Source organism: Molothrus aeneus, chromosome 12 (genome assembly GCF_037042795.1).
Source record: "Molothrus aeneus isolate 106 chromosome 12, BPBGC_Maene_1.0, whole genome shotgun sequence".
In the NCBI taxonomy this organism is placed as follows: Eukaryota; Metazoa; Chordata; class Aves; order Passeriformes; family Icteridae; genus Molothrus; species Molothrus aeneus.
The window spans coordinates 18668321-18688449 of NC_089657.1; the positions used below are offsets into that span (position 1 = coordinate 18668321).

General features: G+C 36.4%; 1 protein-coding gene across 1 annotated transcript in view; it reads left to right on the top strand.

The window, feature by feature from the left end:
* The window catches only part of ATG7 (autophagy related 7), a 91401-nt gene that overhangs the window by 22660 nt on the left and 48612 nt on the right, over positions 1 to 20129 (top strand). Inside the window, exon 18 of the mRNA XM_066558317.1 lies at positions 15371 to 15493. Coding sequence (XP_066414414.1) covers positions 15371 to 15493 — 123 coding nt within the window. The remainder of the gene's footprint in view (positions 1 to 15370; positions 15494 to 20129) is intronic.

Below are 20129 nucleotides of genomic sequence, written 5' to 3' on the forward strand. Positions count from 1 at the left end.
CTGGTGCTGCCAGTCCTGAGTCACCTCAGAGTTCCCAGCTGTTTCTTGGCTCTCTGGGGCAGCTCTTGCATTGTTTCCCTCTCCTGTGGCTTTCCAAAGTTCCCTCTGGCCAGTTTTTTCTGGCTGTGGAGTGCAACTTCCAGAAGTTTTCCCTGGGATCTCTCAGCAGGGAGATTCAGAGGGTTTTTGCCTCATGCTTTGCAGTGCCAGGAGTTTATTTCACCCTCCTGTACCTTGAGGAGTGCTTGCAGAAAGTTCTTTTTGTTGCTTTCCCTGCCCTCATCCTCCTTCCAAAGAGCCATCAAACAATAATGGGGCACTGGCAGTTTCTGGAGAACTTGCACAATCATTCTCCAGTGATCCTTTCTCCCCTCTGGGCTGTCTGGGTACATCTGACAAGTTTTGAAGGACTCTCAATGTGCATTTTCTCTTCAAAAGTTGAAGCTCTAAAGTTGGGTGTTTCTAAAAATAGCAGCACTTGGATCTACCCTGTTGAAGAGCTGAAAGCTCAGCAGTAGCTGGAACCTTGATGGTGGAGAATTTAAACTGTTAGAAGCAGCTTTTTTCTTTCACTTTTCCTCTTCTTTTCTCCTTATCTTCAATTCAGGAAACACTGCCATGTAAAAACAATAAAAATGTACATCCACACAGATAAATTCAATGCAGGGATCAATTTTTCCTTAGCAAATCATTTCCTCTTGGAGGTCATTTTAAGAGAGGCCCGTTTTACATAAACAGACTTGATGATTTAATAAAAAGTGCCTTGGATTTTAGCAGCTGTGCTATTCCCAGAGAGATCACTTTTCATGTGGTTTGGGGATTGAATTTCTTGTGTGCTGAAAAGGTTGCTCCATTGGCTCACAGATTTCCTTACAGTAGAAACACAGCCTTTGTTTACTTTGCTAACGTTATTTATTGGCATAAGAATATGTCACCCTGCATTATGTGGAAATCTGATGCTGATGCTTTGAAATGACAAATCCAATTATGGTTTAATTGCAGTCTCTATGTTGGTTTGTTGTGTGAGGGTTTGTTTTTTAATAAGGTAATTTAGGATTTTGTCCTGCTCCGTGTGAGAATGACTGGAGGTTCAGACTTTCAGCACAGATAGAATTGAATTTGCTGCCATTGTGTTCATGGTGTTTTTCTTTTGTCAGCATTCTCCTCCTTGAGCTCCTGCCACTCTGTAACTCTTAAAGCACAGAATGAATTAATTAGGAATTTTAGAAGTACATCCTGAAGCCATCCAGGAGGACTCAGGAGGAGCTGCTGCTGATGTGCATGTTTGGAGATTAGGCTCATTTTCATTTTATTTTCATTTGGACTCAGCCATTCCTTCCTTTCTCTGCTTTAGAAGCTTCAGAGGCCAGACATGCAATCAGCCAACTTTTCCCTAGCAGAACTGTCCTGCCCAGGCCACATGCCAGAGAAGCTTCCTGCAGGCAATTGTTCAGGAATTTTGGGATGCTCACAGCAGGAAACCAACCTATTTTTATTCTGGGCCAATTTTTCCTTGTATGATTCCCCCTGTGTCTTATTCTGGTCCTGCAGGAGCTCTGCTGGAATGTCAAATATCCCTGTCAGAGCTCAGGGCACTGGGAGAGCACTGAGAGCTCTTCTGGGGCCAAACTTGTTCTGGCACCAGTGAGGGAGACTCCAGAGCTCTTTAGGATGGATATTTGTCAGGCAATATTTAGGATGGATATTGGTCAGGCAATATTTAGGATGGATGTTTGTCAGAAAATATTTAGGATGGATGTTTGTCAGAAAATATTTAGGATGGATATTTGTCAGAAAATATTTAGGATGGATATTTGTCAGGATATATTAATGTGGATATTTGTCAGGCAATATTTAGGATGGATATTTGTCGGACAATGTTTAGGATGGATGTTTGTCAGACAGTGTTTGGATGGATATTTGTCAGACAATATTTAGGATGGATATTTGTCAGGATATATTAATGTGGATATTTGTCAGAAAATATATTAATGTGGATATTTGTCAGGCAATATTTAGGATGGATATTTGTCAGGCAATATTTAGGATGGATATTTGTCGGACAACATTTAGGATGCATATTGGTCAGGCAATATTTAGGATGGATATTTGTCAGAAAATATTTAGGATGGATGTTTGTCAGAAAATATTTAGGATGGATATTTGTCAGGCAATATTTAGGATGGATATTTGTCAGGCAATATTTAGGATGGATGTTTGTCAGAAAATATTTAGGATGGATATTTGTCAGACAATATTTAGGATGGATATTTGTCAGGCAATATTTAGGATGGATATTTGTCAGGCAATATTTAGGATGGATATTTGTCAGGCAATATTTTTTTCTGACACAGAGATGGGGCAACTGAGAGGCATTTTAAAATCCTTTATTCCATTTTCAGTCTCATGAGAAGGTGAGACAATACAGATGTTATAATTCACTCTGTCACAATCAGAAGCTGACTGTTTCTTCATTACAAAACACTATAAGCATTTCTTGGCTCTCAGCTTTTTACCACACTATATTATAAATGCCTTAAAACTAATAATCTAAAACTACTCCTTATAAATCTTACTAGAATGCATCTTTCATAGTCCTATTTCTCTAAAGTATCTAATCTTATTTACAAAGCCATCCTTTGAAACTTTTTCTATCTCCATTTCTCTCTCAACAATATCTGTCCTATTCTATAGCATTTCTGAATCAGCATTTCTTATCTCAAAGTTTACATACAAATACATACTATTCTATCAAGCCCTGAAAACTCTCTAAAAATCCATTTCCCTCAGATATTAATTTGTAACAACTGCTTTACTTACAGGAGAGAACATTTAGCTTATTACTGACTGGGCTAATTAACCTGTGTACCCTGTTGGGAGCAAAGTGAGGCTGTTTGTTCATTATGTTGTGGTGAGAAGTGCTCTAATTCCTTGGAAAACAGATCTGATCCTTGCAGAAAACTGCTTAGAGCCTTAAATCAGGAATATTAAAATGTGTATTTTAAAATCTAAAAAAGGATTTAAAAGAATTTTAATGCCAAACTGCCAGTGTTTCTATTTTAATGAGGGCAATGAACGTTTCTTTTTATTGCTCCCCTTCTTGTGCATCATGGAATGAACGGGGAGACCCCACAGAGTTTAATGTCACAAAAGATGATTGCCACCAAGCAACCTGAACCTAAAGATGTAGAAACCCTCTGTTTCTACCCTTAGCTCACATTTCCTCCAGAGTTAGAACTTAGCACCCATGTGCTGGAAATCTGACTTGTTCTCCTTAAAGAGATTCCTCTTTGCCCTGCTACTGTCATGCTCATGTGGAACTGCCCCTCTATGATATGTATCACAATCAGCACAAGGTTCTCTGCTGATTTTCAAGTTCTTTCCCAACTTTCTCCTCCATCTGCTGGGAGCTGGAGCTGCTGAAGGGCCTTTTTACCCCTTTTTACCCTCTGAGTTCCTGTTGAACGTTTCTCAGTTTCATTGCACATCACAAAGGGGCAGACTCTGGGATCAGGGGTGGCATTGTTGCCATTATTAAAATTTCTGCTTTCAGTCAGGATATTCCCTGCCCTTGCAGATGTTTTCCCTTTTTACCCTCTCAGGAATACATGAGACCCTTTTGCTGTGACATTTACTGAGCGCTGGGGTTGTGTAAGTTATTTATGAGTGGTTCAGTCTGGAAATCTGTCATCATGGAGCCTCAACAATGCTCTCATTGTTCTCCTCTGCTAACTGCTGGGCCTGCATTTTTATTTGAAATTGTTCTGATCGCTTATGACAGCAACCTGCAAGATTCCCTCACTCACTGATGCTTTTCAGTTGAGATAATTTTGATTTTGATTCCAGGCCCTTCAGATTTGCCCTGACTGCACTAAGATATTCCTCTTTGTTTTCTCTCATAGCAATGGATGATCTGTCAATGAAACTCCTTAAAATCATTTTTATATTTTAAATTTTTATACCATGCATTTTTATACCATACATTTTTATACCATACATTTTTATACACCATACATTTTTATACACCATACATTTTTATACACCATACATTTTTATACACCATACATTTTATACACCATACATTTTATACACCATACATTTTATACACCATACATTTTATACACCATACATTTTATACACCATACATTTTTATACACCATACATTTTTTTATACCATACATTTTTATACACCATACATTTTTATACACCATACATTTTTTAAACCATACATTTTTATACACCATACATTTTTTATACCATACATTTTTATACACCATACAGTTTTTATACCATACATTTTTATACACCATACATTTTTTTATACCATACATTTTTTATACCATACATTTTTTTATACCATACATTTTTTATACCATACATTTTTTATACCATACATTTTTTATACCATACATTTTTTATACCATACATTTTTTTATACCATACATTTTTTATACCATACATTTTTTTATACTATACATTTTTTTATACCATACATTTTTATACACCATACATTTTTTATACCATACATTTTTATATTTTAAATTTTTATACCATACATTTTTTTTATACCATACATTTTTTTATACCATACATTTCTCAAGCCAAGTATTGTGTGGATATAAAAGTCATGGGGGGAAAAAGCCTTGGTAGTTCCTGTGCTAAAAAAAAAAGAAAAAATCACTTGCAGAGCTTACAGAACTGATGAAGGAAATGGGGAGAAACGTTTGTCCTTCAGGAACGAACATTTCAAAAATGTAAGAGAGTGTTTTATCTGTAGCTGTGCTGTGAAGTCAGTGAAACAGAGTCCACATTTAACTTTCCTTAGTTCCTGAATTTACATGTGTGAGCATTTGACAAGTCTCTGTACAAATTAATATTGGCTAGATTTCATTGAGACTTGAAGAATGAATTGTTAATACAGCCAGGCACCTTTTCAGCATCCTGAGTTCCATGTAGGACTCCTCTTAGAAATGAATAAAAATGAATTTTCCCATTGTTGCATTTAAGTTTCAGCATAGTAGGGTTTAAAGGAAAGAGGAAACCTGCCATTGTTTAAGACTATGGAGTAATTTCTGACAGGTTGTATTTCTGTTGCATTTAAATGAAATTTTATGAGTCTTGTTTGGGATTTTTCCCAGTATTTCTTCTTCCAATTCAATGAAATTTTAACTACAATTAGGACAAAGTAAAGGACTATCAATGAGGAAAAAGACAGCATCTCTGCAGTTTTCTAATATCGACATGTTCAATACCTACCTGTGCCTAGAATATAATTTTTAATTGTATTGGAGATAATCTGTGCTGTCTTGTCATCTCTCTGTGAAGCTGTTACACAATTCCTTTTCTGTCAGTTAAAACTCAAAATACTTTGGCTGGAATAACTGCAAAAACCAACTTGGAGAACACTGAACTGGATTAAAATTCAGGAATATTCAATGTGTGGCGCTGGGGTGATGATGATGATGATGATGGTGTTCACCCCACCATCAATTCCAGCTCTCATTCTCTGGGATCCCACCTGGAACTCAAAAGATCAGTTGTTTATTTTGCTGGATAGGAGCAATTTGTAGTTGTTCTTTTTTCCTTCCATAAGATTTTTGCATTTTTACAGCCCAGTGCTTTCTATTCCCTGGTTTATTTGGAAAGTTTTTCAGTTATTATTATTTCCAAGTTATTCCAAGGATTCAGTGCATATTCATGGAGACACAATTTTTTTAATTATCTTTTCTATTTTAATTATTGTGCTTGTTTTTCAGATGTTTTTCTGCATTCTCATTGCAGTCTTTGACAGGTATCTCTCTACCCTGCTGTTTTCTTCAACTTAACTAATCACCAGCTTTGCTTTATGGCAAAGCTGATCTTTGTTTGCAAATATTTTTGAACAGCTTATGCTAAGTTTGACTTTTTTTTTTTTACTTTTTCCATAGTGCTGATATATCTGTCCTTGCAGAATTGTTTCTTTTATTTGAAATTGGAAGAGTGGAGGGAATTCAGTTTTAAGAGTTGGTAAAATAGAAATCTCTGAAATCTGGTAAATATGGTTTTGAAGGAAATGCTGCTCCTCCAGTGCTGTTTTCACAGGTATTGCAGCACATCCAGAGTCTCATCCCCTCTGCTCTGAAGTCACCCATAAAATGTGGATTTTTCAGCTGGAGCCGAGGCTCGGGGAGCCCTGAGCAGCTGCAGGTTGTGCCAGGGCTGGGTGCTCAGGGTGGGCCAGCTCTGCCTCCTTCAGAGCTGCTGCCAGGGGAGGGCTGGCTGCAATAAATGACTTTTCCTGGGCAGCACCCACTCAATTCTGGCTCCAACCAGCCCTGCAGAGCTGGGCCACTCCTGCCACTCTTTGTGCCGGCAGCCAAAGCATCACTCAGCATCAGGCAGATGCTCTGCTGGCAGAACAATCATTTCTTGACATTTCTTTACATGCTGGGAAGTGCCCTTGCTTCTCCCCCAGCTTTAGGGGCTCTCTGCAGGCAGTGGATGCTGCTCTGGGGATGAGGTACCTGTCCCTGCACATGGCTGACCCAAAATCCCCAAATTGTCCTTGCCTGGGATGGGGCAGGGAGGGCTGAGGGATTTCAGCAGAGGGTGAGCGATGCCAGAAGGAGCTGGGGCTGCTGATGAGCTCAGCAGCTGAAAGGCTGCACAGGAAGCAGAGGGGAATAAATGAAGTTGTAAATATCCAAGTTGTAAACATCCATCCTGAGGAAAAGGTGGAGTGAGCAGGGAGGGGATTGAGGGATGTACCCACATGCTCAGGGAGGTCAGGACCAGGATCTGATGGTGCTGGCTGCCAAAACCCCTTTTGTGCCTCTTGCTCACTTGTCGGCTCCGGCTGTCTGTCTCTGCCCCGACACGGGTAGGGTGGTTCTGGGGTGCCACGTGTTTCAAAGGACGAGTCTGGACTCTTCAGCTTTTCGGTCTTCAGATTGTTTATTGTTTCTTATCTACAAAATTTTCTGTTTGCCCCACAGAGGTCTGATTTGCAAGCAGTCACAGGTACTCTCTGACTACTTACGGGGCGGTCATGTCTTTTTATACTAATATCTACGTACATAATATTTACTTTTATTTTTTAATGCTTTTTACTCATGTTAGCAAGTGCACTTTCACCATAAATTAATCTCTAAGTGCCAACATCACCACAGGAGATGGAGGACAAGAAGAAGAAAGAAGAAGGACGAGACACGCCCTGATCTCTCTATTTTGTTTTTATAACCCCTTGTACCAAAAACTTTAAAGTTTATATTTTACTTTCTAAACGTGTCTCTTTTACACTCTTCACTCTAAAGTGATTCTCATGTTTTCAAATTCTTGTTACTTCTGTGGATGGATCAAAATCAAGCTACCAAACACTCTTGGCAACATTCTAGGATTTTCAAGACGCCCAAGGGTTCTCCTGGCATCTCTGGACATTGGGAGTGATGTGCTGAGATCCCACACTCACTCTCTAAAATAGAGATCTTGATTCTTCTCTTGGTCCTTTTGCTTCTTTTCACATCTCTGCAATCCTGTTTTCAGGCAGGGAATGCTCTCAGCTTGTGTGCTGTGCAGTGAAACTTCCTTAGTCTGGAATCTGGGGATGCTGCTGCATTTGGAATAAGTTGTGAGAAAGATTCAAGAAAGGAAAGAGCAGCTGTCTTAAATCAAAAATCTTAAATCTTAAAATCTTAATCTTAGGATTTAAAATCTTAAATCAAAATCCTGCAGTTTTATCTGTCAGATAGTCTTATCACAGAAAATGGCTACTTGATGAAGCACATCAAGATTATTCCAGAAAATAATGCATGCATCTCCCAAGAACTAAATGTTGACAAGGCCATGCTTAAACTGGCATTTCTTAAATTTCTGAGAGCTCTACTTTCCTCCTTTTCATGATTCAAAAGAAACTGAAAAATCCCAAGCTAAAAAAAACCTGCTGAGACCTTTCAGAGCTGATTCTTCAGTGAGTTAATTCTCCATTTTCTGCCCCTTGCAGTTCAAAATCAGGGTAGGAAATAGCAACAGGCAAAGCTCATTTGTATCCCTCCTCTCCCACTCTGAATTAAAACAACAATCTCCTCCTTAAATGATTTTTCAGCACCTTGTACTTGGATTAGTTAAGCTTTTACACTGATTTGCTTTCATTTTTAATACTGGTGATGGGAGGAAAGGAGAGAACTGTGTGTGTGCAGAGGGTGATTTCATGGTTTGGACCTGAGCCCAAAATTTTGCCATTTTTGTCTCATGGTTTCTGAATTTCCAGTGTTTCCTTGTTCAGTGCACACCTGGAGCACAGCTTTCTGCAGAACTTGGTTCTCAGACTTAATCATTTGGGAATGCACAAGTTTTAGGTAATTCCATTTGAGGTCATTTTTGGAGTATTATCTTTTTTCATGTAAAATTCTCAGACTTTCCTGTTCCAAACCCATGAACTGAAAGGCCCTGAAAAGTCATTCCATGATCCTCACAAAAGTGCAATTTTATTGCTTTCTTTTTCATTGCTGTATTACAGCATCACCTTTTTAGACTTTCCTTGACGACTTTTTAGGATCAGATGGCAATAAAATAAAAATTGAGAACTTTGTGAGAAGGCAAGGGTCTGGGAATGAGGATTTTTTTGAAGGAAGCCAGAATTATGGGTTGTGTGATAAAATTTTGAATATTAACTCAGTGGCTCAGCTTGTTCTCTTCTTATTCAGGAGGATTCTTCAGAGCATAAAACTTTTATTAAGTTGCTGTTTTAACAGCAGGTACATTGAATTTTGAAGAATGGAGCTGGCAAGACTTTTTCACATCTGTCTTATTTTCCAAATGTCTTTTCAGCAGGTGAACAGTAATTTTCTATGCTTGCTGCATGACCTGTGATAAGCAGGGAGTTAACAGGGTGTAAAAATATATCCAGGCCTGTCCAATTTCTAAAGAGAGCCTTGAATATTGAGATTTTTTTGTTACTCTGAAATGTTTAGTGAAGTACCTGTCCCCTTTGAGGGAGGGAAGCCCTTTGGGCGTAAATTACCAAGAAAAAATTATTTAGTGTAAATAATCCAGGAAGTTGTTTTGGGGGTAAATTACCAAAAAAATTTATTTAGGGTAAATAATCCAGGAAGTTTTTTGGGGGTAAATTATCCAAAAATCTGATTTAGTATAAATAATCCAGGAATTTGTTTTTTGGGGGTAAATTACCCAAAAATCTTAATGTAAATAATCCAGGAACTTGTTTTGGGGGTAAATTACCCAGAAATCTGATTTAGTATAAATAATCCAGGAACTTGTTTTGAGGGGTAAATTACCAAGAAATCTTATTTTAGTATAAATAATCAGGAACTTGTTTGGGGGTAAATTACCCAAAAATCTTAGTGTAAATAATTCAGGAACTTGTTTTGGGGGTAAATTACCAAGATATCTTATTTAATACAAATAATCCAGGAATTTGTTTTGAGGGTAAATTACCCAGAAATCTTTAGTGTAAATAATCCAGGAACTTGTTTTTTGGGGGTAAATCACCCAGAAATCTGATTTAGTATAAATTATCCAGGAACTTGTTTTGGGGGTAAATTAACAAGATATCTTATTTAGTACAAATAATCCAGGAACTTGTTTTGGGGGTAAATCACGCAAAAATCCGATTTAGTATAAATAATCCAGGAACTTGTTTGGGGGGCTAAATTACCCAGAAATCTGACTTAGTGTAAAAAATCCAGGAACTTGTTTTGGGGGTAAATCACCCAAAAATCTGACTTAGTATAAAAAATCCAGGAACTTGTTTTGAGGGGTAAATTACCCAAAAATCTGATTTAGTATAAATAATGCAGGAACTTGTTTAGGGGGTAAATCACCCAGAAATCTTTACTGTAAATAATCCAGCTGGTAGCATTCATTCCTTGTTTTATTTTTCCTGGAAAGTAAACAGCCCTGATTCAAGCTCTGCAGAGGCAACCTACTTTGAAAAGGAAAAAAAAAAGCCAACCCAAATGTAAACACTGGTAACAAAAAGTTTGAAATTGATGTGACAGAAATAAAACAAGAGCCAGTTTTGCATCAGTAGCCAGTTTCTTTGGGTTTGGAGCTTGGTTTTTGTGTTTTTGCTCAAGCAGATATTAACTTTTCTGCTGTGAAGCAATCCTGGAGCCAGATTCTCTCTCTGAATGTCTCTGTACCCAGCAATTGGGAGGACTTGGTGCAGAATGCTGTTAAAAAGAATATAACACCAAGCCTGCACATCTGTTTCTCATTGCAAAGCAAGTCCTTTTACTCCAAGCCTGTATTTTTTTCTGTATTTTTTTCCTCCTGCCATGAGATTTGGGGTTTTTTTAACTTCAGTAAAAGGCCAGAAAGAGAAGATTGCTCATGAAATGAGTTACTGGGTATCATTTACTCAGAAAGCTTTGGCAGCCCGTGCATTTGGTCCTGGTGGGATGGTGTGCATCCATAGCTTGATTTGTTCTATTAAAATGCCATTGTGTGGAAAAAAAAACCATTCTGGAGCTCTGGCTCTGTGAAATGGAGGCTGAAATCAAGGCTGTGGCATCAACCTGAGGGATTTCATGTCAGGAGAGGTGGTGTGAAAATGTGGGTTCTCCTGGCAGGGTTTGTAGCAGCCAGGAAAGCCAGAAGGAATTGGTGATTTCCAGCTCTCCTAAGCTCTGAGAAGTGACCTGCAGGTGAGGAAAAGCTGAGAGTTCCTTAATAAATCCTTTCCTGCTCCAGCTTGCCAGGCGGGGTGCAAGAATTACGTATTTCTGCTTCTTTTTGTTGCTCTTTTATAGGGTTTTTTCTGCCTGGAAAATGAATTGCTGCATAGTGACACATCACTGAAGGGCTGGGTTTGCTCCTGAAAAGGTTCAGGTGGGATTTTGTGCATCTGTGGGCAGACAGTGCCTGGTCTGAGATCAAGAGCAATACAAATTGTGGCATCTCTCAAGTGTTCTGCTCCTGTAGAGCTGATCCTTGGGAGGATCTCAGTGGGACCAAGGATGGTGGGAATTGTTCAGAAGTGCAAAAGCAAATTCATGCCAGCCTTGGGCCTTTGGGCTCTGCTGGACATGATTAAATAGGAGAAAATTTCCTTTCCATGCAACAACAAATTGGTCACTAATTAAATCTGGAAACATTTTTTAGAATTATTTTGTCTATTTGTTGTTCAGACCGGTTTTATTCTTGTGTGATTACTCCCTGTGTGGTCTCCTGGCATAGGAATTTGAGGTTATTTTGCCTCATTCTTCTTCCTTTCTGAGGGCTGGTCAGTGGCTGCTGAACAAATCTGTGCCCTGTTGCATTTATCAGAGAAAAAAAAAATATTCCTGTGCCCTGTTCTATTTATCAGAGAAAAGCTGCTCCTGAATTTGGGGAGGAAAGGTTAGAGGTGGGCAGTTTGTGGAGTTCCTTTTGTGCTACTGGGGTTTCCATCATCTCATTTGGGAAATAAAGTCCCTGAGGGTGACAAAATGTTCTCCCAGTTGTGGTGCTGTTCACAGGGGTCCCAGGATGAGGGAAGAGATGAGAAGCTTGACTCCATGTTTCACAAGGCTGATTTATGATTTTATTATGTCTATTATATTAAAATGATATAGTAAAACAATACCAAAAGAATAAAAGAAATTATTTCATCAGAAGGCTTGAAAAGAAAGGAATGACATGATAAAATTTTGTGACTGACTGGAAAGTCTGAGGCAGCCAGACTGTGATTGGTCATTAATTAGAAACAACCAACATGGGACCAATCCCAGATGCACCTGTTGCATTCCACAGCAGCAGATAACCATTGGTTGCATTTTGTTCCTGAGTAAAAGAAATTATTTCATCAGAAGGCTTGAAAAGAAAGGAATGAAATGATGATAAAATCTTGTGACTCTCAGAGAGTCCGAGCCAGCTGGGCTGTGATTGGCCATGGATTAGAAACAACCCCATGAGCCCAATCCCAGCTGCACCTGTTGCATTCCACAGCAGCAGATAACCATTGGGTACAGTTTGTTCCTGAGGCCTCTCAGCTTCTCAGGAGGAACAATCCTGGCAAAGGGATTTTTCAGAAAATATCATGGCTGCACCCAGTCACTGCCTCTATCAAAAGGGTTTCATTATAGTGGGTGTCTCCTTCAGTGGTGCCTGCTCAGGCAGCACACGTGCTGCTGCAGGTGCTTTTTTGCCTCTCTGATGTGGCATTTGTTGGCTCATGTGCCTGGAATTCTGGATTTTAAACGATTGAACAAATACTTCCATTCAGCAGGCCGGCCTCGTTGTAAAAAACAAATCATTAGAATCAGCAAGTCCACTTTTTAATGCAGCTTTTCAGGCTTCTGTGGTTGCTGCTAGGGGAAAAAAATGTTCTTTATTCTTGTGCTTCAGGTTTTTAAGATCCTGTGTGTATGGTCAGATTTGTTACCCAAACCTGAATTTACCATTGTGGCACCATGGAAGATGTCTGCCACACAGTGGGAAGAGAAATGTTTAAATCATTCCTTAGCAATAGATTTGGTCAGGTTAATGTACACCAGTACAAAAAAAAAATCTAAAGATAATGTACCTGCAACTCCTGGATCTGTGACCTTATTAATAGTTCGTTAATGTTATTAATATATGTAATAATATTAAGGTAATTTACTGTGTTTTTATATAATCGTTTATATAATTTATAATATATCTAAATTTTATATAAAATAATATATAAATAATAAATAATATAATAATATAGATATAATATAATACCATATTATATGTATTGTTATATTGTATATATTATTGCATATAGTATATATTATATGATAATATAAATATAATATAACAATAGATATTATATAATATGTATAAATAATGTAATATATATAAATTATATATATAATATAATATAGAAACAATATCATATTTATAAATATTATAGTATATAAATTATGTTATACATCTGTATTATATATAATATAAATTTTAATTTGTGTCATTATATATACATTTTAATTTGCTTTTGTGGTTCCTCCAAAAATTTTGGGGGGGGGAAAAAAGCCAAAAGGCCAAAAACCCCTGCCAGGGTGAGGAATTCCCCCAGCCAGGGCTGTGAACACACTCCAGGCTTAGAAATTGGTGCCTGTGCAAGAGACTGCAGCACTTGGGTTGTTTTAGTGGGGTTTTGAAACCCAGAATTCTCATGGAATGTGTAAATCCACAGTGCAACCCCACCATATTTAGTGGATAATATTGAGAGGACACATCTCCAAAAATGCTGAAGTTGCTCGGTTCTCTGTGTTGCATTGTGAATGTTCATGTTATTTCATTTATCTCAGGAATAAAAAACACACGAAAAATACAAATAAATGCTCCCAATATTGGGGTTTTTTAATCCTTTTTTCTTTTTTAATTCGTGATTCTATTTATCAGTCATTGCACACACACACCAAACCCCTATGGCAAAAGAAATCTTTAGAGGATGAAGAACAATTTCTGTAGATTCAGGAAAAGAATGAGAAGTGCTAATTTTGATTATTTTAGAAGAATAAGTGTGGTCAGGAAGGTGCCAAACGTTTGATAATCACCTTTTCTATCTGTCTTCCATTTAATAGTTGTGTTTCAGTTGTTTCTGGTTGTGTTTTTTGAAACCTAATTCTGCATTAGATAGTTTTGCATGAAGAGCTGAGTGAGGATCCCAGTCTATTTTTATCAGTAAGCTTAGAATCCTGTCAGCTAGGTATAAATGTGGTTTGTAACGAGCCTGAATTCCAATGTAAGAGCTCATGGGATGTGCTTTGCTGAAGAATGTTGTTGGGCTGGGCAAGTTCCCACACTTTTCTCAATGAATTGGGTGTTTGAGACCATTAGGAATTGTTAAACTGGGAAGGAGTGAGATTGTTGTGAGAGTAATTGTGATTTGATGGATTCTGATGGGAGTATTTCCATTCTTGTGAAAATCCTGCCTTTGCTGGATCCAGGGTGATCCTGGTGATCCTTTCCCTGTCACACATTCTGCTCCTTTCTGTTTAAATGTTTGGTTTTGAGGTTCCTGCATAAATCCTGCTCTGCTGCTTGAGGTTCTGCAGGAAAAGTTCTGTTTGGATGACATGATGAGAACTTGGAACAAAAATAAAGAAACAATGGATCCTGGGATTGCTCAGGCATAAGTTCCTTCCATTTTCTGCTTGCCTGCTGTCCCAAAATGTGTAGGATTGGGGTCATGTTTGATATTTAAATTCCCTTCCCTCAATCTGCATCTCCCTGCCTTGAAATCAGCCTGGCAACTCCTTCCCTAAGGCTGAAATAAACTTCTACATGCTCAGGTCTTTAGAGGAATAGAAACTAAAACCTCACAGTTCTTGTAAAATTGTCCAAATGAAAACTGAACTGGGAAAATTAAGGCAGAAAAATAAAGATTCAAGAGCCTCAGGATCATGGATCTCTGGAGGCTGGGGGGTGTTGGGCTTGGGCACCTTCTCAGGGAATTGTCCAGGCTGTCCCAGCACGGTTCTTTCCCTGCCCTGATATTGGAACAGGCTTTTACTGTGTTTTGTGGCACTCAAATGCTCCTTTCATGGCTGTGCAGCCAAGTTTTCCTTCTTGCCCTATCATCTAGCATTAAAAATGTGTTTAAAGCAGGAAATCTTAAACCTTATTATATAATTTATTATATATAATATGACATATAAATGCTATCTTATACAATATATTGATATTATTATTATATTATTGTATAAGATATTGTATATCTTATACAATAATATAAATATAATATAACAATATATTATGTATTATATATAGATAATAATACAATGTATAAAAATAATATTTTAGGTAAATAATATAATATTTAGAAATATTATATTATATCTATATAATATATAGTATATAATACATATTATATATAATATATATAATATAATATATATTGTATAAATATATAATATAATATTCTAATATTATATAATATTAGAAATATATATAAATGTATATATTTATATATAAATTATATTATAGTATAATATATATATAATATAATTTATATGATATAATTATTTAAATTATATTATGTATAATTACATTTGATTTTATATATATATTGTATTTTATATAGAATTATATTTTATGTTATATATATATTATGTTTTCCTTCTTGCCCTATCATCTGTCATAAAAATGTATTTAAAGCAGGACATCTTATTATTTAATTAATACTTAATATAATTAATACTTAAGCCATTTCTCTTCCCTCTTGCTTCCACCTTTCCTCACTGTAGAGATTGAGTTGGCAAAAATTACTGTTTTATTCTCGGTCATTTTTACCTGTTTGCAGTATCCAGGCATTTTCTGAGTGCTCAGAAAGAATCTGCTTTTATTTTGTGAGCCAAATATGAGGATGAATCAGATTCTGGGCATTACATTTGAAATATTTCTCTGTGTGTTTATTTGGCAGGTCCTTGAGCAGTATGAACGAGAAGGGTTTAATTTCCTAGCCAAAGTTTTTAATTCTTCACATTCCTTCTTGGAAGACTTGACAGGTCTGACTTTATTACACCAGGAGACACAGGCTGCTGAGGTAAGCAAATAACATTTGGATGTTAATTAATCATGTGATCAAATGATAGAATTAAGCAGTGGAATTTCATTTACAGAATGATTGACACAATGACTTAGACATTCTCTTAAATAAACTGTAACTTTATCTGAGTCTTTAAATATTATTTTTAAAGGAAACAGGTGACTTGGGTTGTGTGCTGTGAGGAATTTAATTGCAATTTTAGGTCAATTAAAATGTAATTATGCTGCTTGATGGATTATGATATGGGGGGGAAATGCTGTTTACCTGTCTAGTGACAAAAAATGGAATGTGGGCAGAAACTTGGGGATGTTTGATCTCATGGACAGCAGCACTGGTGATAACAACCCAATATTGAGTTGTGTTCCATAAAAAATCAAACAGCTGTCTCCTAATATTATATTTAACAGTGATTTGTGTTCCCTCCTCCCTCTGCCAATATCTCTACCCTTGTACCTCACCATTGCATTTTGTCACAGCTGTGTCCCAGGGATGCTTCTGAAGCAGTGATCATTCAGTCCCTGCAGCCTGTGCAAGTGCTGCAGCTGTTTTTTCAGCTGGCAAGGGCTCCACAGGGGTTCTTAAGAAAGTTTGGGGTGGATCACGAGGACTTGGCTCTCTGTTTCATGTTTAACCTTGGAAAAATAATTGTAGAACATGCTGGAAACAACTGTAAAATACCTAATGCAGTCTGACATCAGCATGGGCATACCCAGAAAAAAATTCTAGGTATTTCTAGGTATATCTAGCTTATATGTATACCTAGAAAAAATTTTTAGGTATATCTATCTCATATATATATATATATATATATGAAAAGAGGGATATATATATATATATATATATATATATATATATATATATATATATATGAAAAGAGGGAGATAGATATATATATATATGTGAAAAGAGGGAGATATATAGATATATATATATGTATATATAAAATATATATATATATATTTTATATATACATATATATATATACGTATACGTATATATATATATGTATACGTATATACATATATATATATATGTATATATATATATGTATATATATATACATATATAAATATATATATATAATATATATAAATATATATATATATATAAAAATATATATAAATATATATAAAAATATATATAAAAATATATATATATAGATATATATATATATGAAAAGAGGGAGATATATTTATATATGTATATAAATATAAAAGAGGAAAAGAGGGATATAAATATATATATATTTATATCCCTCTTTTAATCCCTCTTTTATATTTATATATATATCTCCTTCTTATTTTTATATATATATATATTTATATATATTTTATATATATATATTCTCTCTATATATTATATATATTATATATATGTATATATATGTGTGTATATATATGTGTATATATGTATATATATATATGTATATATATATATATATATATATATGAGAGGGATCCAAGAAGGAAAAACAAGCACCCTTTACCACCTGCCATCATTAACAGTAGTAATAATTAAAGTCTGATTGCCAGGCCTGACTTTCAGTGACTTTCAGCTTGCTACCATAAAATTTAAGAACAATTAAAATTATTAATGTATTATTTAGCAGGTATTAATCCATAAATGCCTTTGGCAGCTTCACAATAGGTGTTTGTTAATGAGGTTTTAGATATTCTCTACAAAATGCAGAGTCTGGTGGGACTTACTGCAACCTATTGAAGTCCAAAGTTTTGCTTCAAACCCAGAATTTGTGTCTTTCCAAAAATCCTGGGGTATTTTAGCGAAGCTTATGCCATGAAATCACTGCTCAGAGATAGAAAATGTGACACACAAAGTATTTGCAGAGCTCATGCTTTCAAATTAGGATGACTGCCATCAAACCAGGGAGCTTGCTTGGTTCTTCCCTCTAGGATTGCTGCATTTTTGGGGAAATCCATCTTGTAAAGCAGTTGAACAGTCTTGGTGAGTCTGTGTTTCTGAATGGCAAAGGCAGATTATTTATGGAGATTCTGGAGCAGCCCTGCTTGCTTTGGGTTAAAAACCAGCTCTTTGTTACATTTTGCCACTGCAAATCATTACATTTTGGCTCTGGTTGTTTTGTGCTCCTTCACAAGTCTCTCAGGTCATCATCTGGGGCAATTCTTCAATTTTTGAAGTGCACAAGAGAGTGCTTTTAATATCTTTTCTGCAGAATTACTCTCCTGTCTCGAGCTCCTTTTCTCTTGTATTTTGAGCTCCTTTTTCTCACGCTGCAGCTGGGGATTGTGAGAGTCTGTAAAATGATTTTTTGGGTTTTTGGCTGCTTTGGAGCTGCTCTTGGCAGAATGTTCCCTAAAATGGAGCCATTGGATTTGAAGGTTGGTGCTCTTTGGTTTGAGATATTCTCAATACACCCTAAAGACTGCAGCAAGAGCACTGAGAGGTTTCACCAGGTGTGGATGGCCTGCTTTGGGATGGGAATGTTTCATTTTTCTGCTGGGAAATTATCTGCTTTTCATCACTCAGAGAGATTTTGTGGATTATTGATGCATTTAGAGGCCATGAAATGGCTTCTGGTAACTGCAGATTTTCCTTTCCTCCTGTCTAGTAAAATCTATCCAGAACTATAAAGAAAATAGACTTGTAAAGTTAGATGTCATCCAACCTCTTATTTACCCAGTAACATCATCATTGGGTTGTAATTCCATGTATAAATCCCTGATATTTCCCTAATAAACCTGCATCTGATAGGGGAACCACTCAATCTTGTGCTTGTTTTTAAAAGGTTCTCTGTTAAAATGTGCATTCACTCAGAGCTTTTCATTGAACATTTTGCCAAGAGTGTTTTGGTGTGGTCAGAAAAAGTGTTGTGCTGCTCTTATGTTTCAAATTTTTAAAATATTTTTTAGTTTTAGTTCACCTAAATGCTTTGCTGCTGTCGTGATGTGTGTGTAAAAGTGCTTTCATGAGAGTGTTTTTTTCTAAGTATTGAGTTTGCATAAAAGAGAATCTGGATAAGTTGTGCATGTTCTGTAGGAGTGACTGTTAAATACAACATTTTTGGATATATAGCCTGAATTTCCACAAAAACTGCCCCCACATTATTAGCACCAAGTGTGTTTGCCCAGATTTAAGGAACACAACTTGCAGTAAGATATGAGAGAACTTTCACTTAGTGAAAATCTTTTTTTACTTGCACTATTTAATTCCTATTCCAGGGCTGTGCTGTTGACCATAATCTTTTAACATATTTAAATATCTTCATAGTTTTGATACATTTAAAACTTAATTAACTTAAACATTTCGTACATTTTTTAAAAATATGTTTAGAATTTTAATAGATTTAAATGGGTTTAAAGTTGATACAAATTGCAGGACTTTTAGTCAACACAACACCTATTTCTTAAATCACAAATGTTCCCTGTGACTCCCTTAGCATGACAATTAATAAATAACACCACCAAGCTTTCCTATCCTGTCCTGAACTGACTGCCCATTTCAGGCATCTGCTCCTTCTACATCTGCCTTTAATTTGGCTTCTCTGGAACCTTTATTTTTCATTTTTTTCCCCAGTTGGATCTTTCTGTGCAGCTTGGGCAGCAGGCTGTGCTGCCCCAGGCTGGGAGGGCCAGGGGAGCTGTGGGGAACTCCCCTGTCAGCACTCAGCCCTGTTTGCCCTGGATTTGTTCATCTGGGGAGCTCAGCCTGAGCTGATGGAAGCTCAGAATTTCTGGTTTCCACATCACTCAGGCTCCTTTCTGCACAGCTCAGCTTCTAAACTTGACCCTTGCTCACCCTGCAGTCAGGTTTAATGGCTGGGCTTGAAATAGAGGCAGCCTGAGCATCCTTGGGCTGTTCATCAGGGCTGGGGTGTGGAGTTGGAGGCAGAAAAGTGAATAATTTCCAGGTCACAGCTTGGCTGGGCTGCCCAGCACTGTTCCATATCAATGCATCCCTAAACCCAAGTGCTTTGCTCCCCACATGCTCCAGATTAACCCTACAAAGGGTTAATATATAGATGAATAGAATAGAATAGAATAGAATAGAATATAGATACATCTTGTATTATATATTATTAATATAATATAATATAATATAATATAATATAATTGATTATATTAATATAATTAATGTAATATGATGCAGTATAATACAATATAATATAGATACATCTTGTATTATATATTATTAATATAATATAATATAGTATAGATGTATACAATGTATAGATGTAAAGATGCTTTTCCTCTGAAATTTTTAAGTCAATCTCAAGTTTTCTCCTCCTCATTCACATAACATTTCTAATTCAAAGTTTTCTCCCCCTAATTCACAGCTTTGCTGATATGCTCCACTCACTGCTCTCTGCAATGAGACACAAGTGTAAATAAATATACTTTTCTTATTTTGTATTTCAATTCCTGAATTACTTGGATGCTTTACTGCACTTCCTGCTTTCATCAGGATGAAAAAAGGTTATAAAACACACGTCAGAAATAAAATTTTCACTTGGTTTTCTGATTAAAAAACTGGAAGGGGTAGAAGCTGCAATCCAAGAGGGTCATAAAGAGCTTTGGGGAAAAAAAAATCAAATCTGTAGCAGAGTTCCTATATTTGAATGTGAATTGAAAGGTCAGGTGTGGTGCCAGCAGGTCAT